At 39.9% G+C, this 7,823-nt stretch overlaps 1 protein-coding gene across 1 annotated transcript in view; it reads left to right on the top strand.

Moving 5' to 3' along the window:
- The first annotated feature begins 402 nt into the window (after positions 1-402).
- The window catches only part of mpi (mannose phosphate isomerase), a 17,827-nt gene continuing 10,406 nt past the window's right edge, over positions 403-7,823 (top strand). Inside the window, exons 1-4 of the mRNA XM_034085181.1 lie at positions 403-474; positions 1,726-1,853; positions 3,183-3,383; positions 5,271-5,412. Of these exons, the coding sequence (XP_033941072.1) occupies positions 459-474; positions 1,726-1,853; positions 3,183-3,383; positions 5,271-5,412 (487 nt within the window). The 5' untranslated portion in view covers positions 403-458. The remainder of the gene's footprint in view (positions 475-1,725; positions 1,854-3,182; positions 3,384-5,270; positions 5,413-7,823) is intronic.

Here is a 7,823-nt window from a genome sequence, read left to right as displayed (position 1 = left end):
TAAATCAATCAGAAGCTGAATACTTTATTTATCCAGGTCAAAATTGCTTTTATAAAGATAAGAAGTAAGAATAAAAAGTAAGAACATGCAATAAAAAAGATAAAATAAAATACATATATTTACATGAACAATAATAATTGTAGGCTATACATGTGCACATTTTACTGATAAAATATAACATGCATATTAGTTCAATATAAACAGTCGTGTAGTAATATTAATAATATGTTAATGTTGAATTTACACAAATGTAATAATAAAAACGACCAAATATACAGTTTTTATTATTTTTATGATTAATATATAACTTTTGTAGAGCTTTAAAGATTTTTCCCCAAATTAATAAAATACCAATTATCGTTTTTTAGCGTTTTTTCCTTGAAGTATCACGTGGAAGTGAAAAAAAGTATTGCGTGTATCGTGACGTCACCGACGCTCTGACAGCCGACGTTGCAGCCATGGAGGAAGTGAGAGGTGAGTGAGATCTGCTCCTGCTAAATATCTGTTTATAACCTTCTGTCCCTAACATTTAGCTACCTTAACCTGCAACCCATTATTTACATTACGTGAGAGCTGCTACGGGTTATTGACACAATGAGCAGGAACAGTAAAAAAAAAGCTCGTTGTTGTTGTTGTAGCAGCATCATCCACATTAATAATATCCATTCGGCGTTTTGTTTGTTTACAGAGAGGCGGCTAGTGTTTACACATAGACAGCACTATAGTGAAATAACATGTCAGTAGGTATTTTGACCACGTATAAAATGTCTACAGTGTGCACGGTACACCTACTTAGTTTCTCGCTAATGCAAACCAGCTTACATGTGTGTGTGTTTCTGTCATTGAACGTTGCATGGTCAGCTGGCCGGTGTTCCGCCAAATAATGAACCCCGGCGAAATCTGTTCCACTGTTTCATTGATTTATGAAATCACACACACACACACACACACACACACACACACACACACACACACACACACACACACACACACACACACACACACACACACACACACACACACACACACACACACACACACACACACACACACACACACACACACACACACACACACACACACACACACACACACACACACACACACACACACACACACACACACACACACACACACAGAGCTTTTTCACCAGGACATGATCGTGAATGTTTCCCCTACTACTACTACTACTACTACTACTACTAATCCAGTTTATCATAGTTCATACTGTATTTTTAGGAAGAAGTGCTTTCAGATTGTTTTCATATATAAATTTAAAATTACAAACACGAGGAACGCATTTGTAGAAACAAAATATTACAATTTGCAAAGTACATATTGGGGTAGGAAAGTAGTAGCAGCAGCAGTATTTATGTTTTTAAGTTTAACATGTAGAATGCAGTGTGGTAGGAGCTAGATAACAGAAGTAACATTATATAGTACAGATTCTTGTTAGAGTATTAACATTGTCATCTAAGAAGACAGCCAGTAATGATTATATTTTTAACTAGCTACATATTGCACACTTATTTCTCTTATTTGGTAAGAATTTGCTAATAGGCAGACCAAATGATGCTCAGTACACCTGTAGGAAGGGCAACAAAAGAGAGGTGTGTTTTCACAGTTGTAAAGGGATCGGAGGCCCCTGGAATATTCCGGGTTCAGTTCTCTATTCACGTTTTGTTTTAAGGATTCCCACAATAAATGTTGTCTTTCCGTCTCCAGTGTTTCCGCTGACCTGTGCCGTGCAGAATTATGCGTGGGGGAAGCTGGGGCTGGACAGCGAGGTGGCCAAACTCGTGTTGGGGGGGGACCCGGCCGCTATGGTAGAGGAGGGCAAGCCCTATGCAGAGGTAAGGGTATTACTAGGAGTAGTACTGCTTCAAATAACTGATAATAAAACAGGAAGTATAAAGTGCATGAAATCGTTTTTGACTACACATTGAAGCTTGTAAAAGAATGATGTTGACTGTTATTCTAAATCCCTCAGTAATATAGTTTTTATTTCAATTTCAACAGCAGTTCTAGGTCGACTGATAAAGCACTAAAGCATTTAAAGCACCGTAACATAGTTGAAAGATGGTGTAGCTATTTTAAGACACAGCTATTGTGTTGAGATGGTAATAGTGTCAGCTTCATAGTGTCTTTAAGATGTATGAATGTTGTTACACATTACACTAATCATTCTTTCCAAGTTTGACCAATCACAAGAGCTGTGTGAAATGTATTTCCGTGTTTAAACCAGTATTTCTTGCTAAGTGTGTTGAGCCTTGTTCCCTCCATGCCTTCTCTTACGTATTTCTTTATTTAGCTGCAGCAGCTCTGCAGGGTTTGTCATGAAGGTCATTAGTTCAGGCTGTGACATTTAAACGTACCACAAGCAACATTAATGTCACATGCCATGTGGTTATATTGATATTAATGCTCATAGTCACAGGGTGGTATGGTTTTAAAACCTACATTACAGTATGTGACCTATTGTTCAGCACATCTGCAACATAATAGTTTTACCTATTTTCATAATATGTTAGGTTAGAATTGATCATGATAATTATGTGTCTTTACATTTATTAATTTACATTCCAGTGTTTTTATTGAATCGATTTGTCTTCCTCTAATGGGAATAGACATCAACGTAATATCCTGTTTTCTGGGTAATTTAGGATATGTTTTCTTGTGAATGTACTTTCTCACATACCTAACTTTGGTTACAGGATAAAGCCTCACTGTGGTGGCATATTGTTTGTCCACCAACAAGTGTGTGTCCTTGAGGCAGTATCCTTCATTTTCAAGTGATTTACGCTCAGTCAGATGGCTAGGATTATCTTCCCTCCTTACTGGATATAAATCACTTTGGATTACATTAGATACATTGATTAAATGCATGATACTCGGTCTCTTTCTCAAAGGGGACAACTGGGACTACCTTAAGAAGCTTGTTAACAAAGATAAAGGAGGGAAGCAACACGCATGTCATACATTTTTCAACATATGTTTCTGGAATTGTTCAACTTTTAATCTGGATTCAGCTCTCAGTTTTGTATTTTCCCCAGTAGATCAGGATTTTGACCGATCACCCAGTCATAAGCCTACATCTGTAACCTTCAGTCCACTTCTGCCTCAACCCACTCCCTCGAAAGTCCAATATTGGACTTTACCTATCCCTCTGCTCTCTCTCCCAGCTGTGGATGGGTGCCCACCCAAAAGGAGACGCCCAGATCAAAGACAACCGGATCGCTCAGACCACGCTGGGCGAGTGGATCGCACACTTCCCCGCCTGCCTGGGCTCCAAGGTCAAAGACACCTTCCAGGGTCAGCTGCCCTTCCTCTTCAAGGTCCTGTCTGTCAACACAGCCCTGTCCATACAGGCACACCCCAACAGAGTGAGTACACACACACACACACACACACACACACACACACACACACACACACACACACACACACACACACACACACACACACACACACCAATGCAGTGTTCGAATTCTGCGTAAAATGACTCATTTATACTCTGCTGTTTTTCACATTTAACTACAGCTGTTTAAAATATGAACCAGTCATCTATACACTATCATAAGTTCCCTTAGAATATAGATGGGCATCAGAAAATGTTATTTTTATTCAACTCTTGTGTCGAAAGCTGTTACCGTACGGTTCATGGTGTTCGCGGGTACATTTTGACCCATGATTTATCTCAATCCAAAACACCACAAAATAATGACTATCATCCAATATTGTTTAAACTACATCATAACTAACTTATTATGCATTCATAACCGTACAATCCTGTTGTAATTGTATTTTATGGCCCCAAAACACATCACACCACATATTTAAGTAAAAAATGTGATTAAATTAACTCATTATATTCCGTATAGTCAATCAATCAATCAATGTTTATTGATATAGCCCAATATCACACATGTTACACTTGTCTCAGTGGACTTCACAGTGTGTACAGAATATCAGTATGACAATACGACACCCTCTGTCCTTAGACCCTCACATCGTACAAGGAAAGACTTCCGCAGAAAACCCACAGTTTAAAGGGAACATGGGAGAAACCTCAGGGAGAGCAGCAGAGGAGGGATCCCTCTCCCAGGACGGACAGACGTGCAATAGATGCCGTGTGTAGATTGAAAAGATAATACATTTGCAACATAGTGAAGACAGTGGATCATTACGTTATCTGACTATAACAGACTTCAAATTATTGTTACAGTGGATGAAGGGGTTGGGGTGTCTAAAGTCAAAGATTAATCTTGATTGGGCCAAATTTGAATTGTTGAGTCAACCCCCAACAATTCAGCTGGGTCTCCCCCATAGGTCTCCCCAGACCCGAACACCAAATGATACACTTTTTTTTTCTTCAGACTTGGCTAAAATGGTCCAAATCAGTGTTGTAGTGTTTATATAGCTGCTGTGGAGGATATCATGAAGCCTTGTTCCGATACAAAAAAATCGAGCGTAGTTATTATATCATTTTAACTTGAAACGGGTCAAGGGGAGACCCGAACACAACGTAAGGGTTAAATATAAATTGGGATACATTTTACTAATCAGAAATTGCAGTGAGTTCCCACCACCTGAAGACATTGTTACTTAGGACATAGTGTGTGATTGTTACCCAAACCTTAAAGAGGAACTGCACACATGTTACACATATACGTCTGTTTACAGGTCTCCATGAGTATTACTCCATATTTTGTGGAGAGAAAGAGAGAGAGCGTTGAAAAGTCTAATAAATCTACTAGCATGACAAATTCGACATTGAGTTTTTACAGAAGCGCCAATTTTTTCGATACTTGCATGGAATAAAAACGATTATATTTCTGGCTCTGCTTCTTTGATTTTAACCGAAAAAATCTGTCCCTGAATTCAATAATGGTAAAGATTACTGGATATGGGGGGTATCCACATATAGTTGATTAAAATAAGAGGTTCATTCCCACTTAAAAAAACAAACAAGCGGCTGTTTGTTTCAGTTCAAAGCTGGTATCTCACCTTTATGTTGCTTTCTCCTTAAAATGGCCATATGCAAATGCAAATGGCTGAAAGCAATCTTATCAAATTGTTACAAAGAGAGTGCTATACACACATGTACATATGTTTATTAGAAAGACTGCATTCAACATGGTTTAACATGTTTTCAGTTGGTTTGGACATTGAAGCCATTGGTCCAGAACAGACTTTGGTCGACCTGCTCTCCTCCCTCACTTCCCCTCTCTAGTAACCTTCTTCCTTTTCTGTCTGCATGCTTTGGTCAGGAGTTAGCGGCTCGTCTCCATGCTCAGTTTCCGGAGCATTATCCAGACAACAACCACAAGCCGGAGATGGCCATCGCCCTCACCCGCTTTGAGGGCCTCTGCGGCTTCAGACCGGCGGAGGAGATCCTGGGGTTCCTCAAATGTGAGTCCCAAAATCCCACAGGGTCATTAAGATGGATTTGGGATAGATGTTTGGGCAGTTACTAGAGAAACAAGGACAGAAAGATGGATTTGGGATAGATGTTTGGGCAGTTACTAGAGAAACAAGGACAGAAAGATGGATTTGGGATAGATGTTTGGGCAGTTACTAGAGAAACAAGGACAGAAAGATGGATTTGGGATAGATGTTTGGGCAGTCACTAGAGAAACAAGGACAGAAAGATGGATTTGGGATAGATGTTTGGGCAGTTACTAGAGAAACAAGGACAGAAAGATGGATTTGGGATAGATGTTTGGGCAGTTACTAGAGAAACAAGGACAGAAAGATGGATTTGGGATAGATGTTTGGGCAGTCACTAGAGAAACAAGGACAGAAAGATGGATTTGGGATAGATGTTTGGGCAGTTACTAGAGAAACAAGGACAGAAAGATGGATTTGGGATAGATGTTTGGGCAGTTACTAGAGAAACAAGGACAGAAAGATGGATTTGGGATAGATGTTTGGGCAGTCACTAGAGAAACAAGGACAGAAAGATGGATTTGGGATAGATGTTTGGGCAGTTACTAGAGAAACAAGGACAGAAAGATGGATTTGGGATAGATGTTTGGGCAGTTACTAGAGAAACAAGGACAGAAAGATGGATTTGGGATAGATGTTTGGGCAGTCACTAGAGAAACAAGGACAGAAAGATGGATTTGGGATAGATGTTTGGGCAGTTACTAGAGAAACAAGGACAGAAAGATGGATTTGGGATAGATGTTTGGGCAGTTACTAGAGAAACAAGGACAGAAAGATGGATTTGGGATAGATGTTTGGGCAGTCACTAGAGAAACAAGGACAGAAAGATGGATTTGGGATAGATGTTTGGGCAGTCACTAGAGAAACAAGGACAGAAAGATGGATTTGGGATAGATGTTTGGGCAGTCACTAGAGAAACAAGGACAGAAAGATGGATTTGGGATAGATGTTTGGGCAGTTACTAGAGAAACAAGGACAGAAAGATGGATTTGGGATAGATGTTTGGGCAGTTACTAGAGAAACAAGGACAGAAAGATGGATTTGGGATAGATGTTTGGGCAGTTCACTAGAGAAACAAGGACAGAAAGATGGATTTGGGATAGATGTTTGGGCAGTTACTAGAGAAACAAGGACAGAAAGATGGATTTGGGATAGATGTTTGGGCAGTCACTAGAGAAACAAGGACAGAAAGATGGATTTGGGATAGATGTTTGGGCAGTCACTAGAGAAACAAGGACAGAAAGATGGATTTGGGATAGATGTTTGGGCAGTTACTAGAGAAACAAGGACAGAAAGATGGATTTGGGATAGATGTTTGGGCAGTTACTAGAGAAACAAGGACAGAAAGATGGATTTGGGATAGATGTTTGGGCAGTCACTAGAGAAACAAGGACAGAAAGATGGATTTGGGATAGATGTTTGGGCAGTCACTAGAGAAACAAGGACAGAAAGATGGATTTGGGATAGATGTTTGGGCAGTCACTAGAGAAACAAGGACAGAAAGATGGATTTGGGATAGATGTTTGGGCAGTCACTAGAGAAACAAGGACAGAAAGATGGATTTGGGATAGATGTTTGGGCAGTCACTAGAGAAACAAGGACAGAAAGATGGATTTGGGATAGATGTTTGGGCAGTCACTAGAGAAACAAGGACAGAAAGATGGATTTGGGATAGATGTTTGGGCAGTTCACTAGAGAAACAAGGACAGAAAGATGGATTTGGGATAGATGTTTGGGCAGTCACTAGAGAAACAAGGACAGAAAGATGGATTTGGGATAGATGTTTGGGCAGTCACTAGAGAAACAAGGACAGAAAGATGGATTTGGGATAGATGTTTGGGCAGTTCACTAGAGAAACAAGGACAGAAAGATGGATTTGGGATAGATGTTTGGGCAGTCACTAGAGAAACAAGGACAGAAAGATGGATTTGGGATAGATGTTTGGGCAGTTCACTAGAGAAACAAGGACAGAAAGATGGATTTGGGATAGATGTTTGGGCAGTCACTAGAGAAACAAGGACAGAAAGATGGATTTGGGATAGATGTTTGGGCAGTTACTAGAGAAACAAGGACAGAAAGATGGATTTGGGATAGATGTTTGGGCAGTCACTAGAGAAACAAGGACAGAAAGATGGATTTGGGATAGATGTTTGGGCAGTCACTAGAGAAACAAGGACAGAAAGATGGATTTGGGATAGATGTTTGGGCAGTCACTAGAGAAACAAGGACAGAAAGATGGATTTGGGATAGATGTTTGGGCAGTTACTAGAGAAACAAGGACAGAAAGATGGATTTGGGATAGATGTTTGGGCAGTCACTAGAGAAACAAGGACAGAAAGATGGATTTGGGATAGATGTTTGGGCAGTTACTAAGA

This window comes from Pseudochaenichthys georgianus, chromosome 6 (genome assembly GCF_902827115.2).
Source record: "Pseudochaenichthys georgianus chromosome 6, fPseGeo1.2, whole genome shotgun sequence".
Taxonomy (NCBI): domain Eukaryota; kingdom Metazoa; phylum Chordata; class Actinopteri; order Perciformes; family Channichthyidae; genus Pseudochaenichthys; species Pseudochaenichthys georgianus.
The sequence above is the reverse complement of the archived record's forward strand: the minus strand, read 5'-3'. Positions and strand labels throughout refer to the sequence as shown.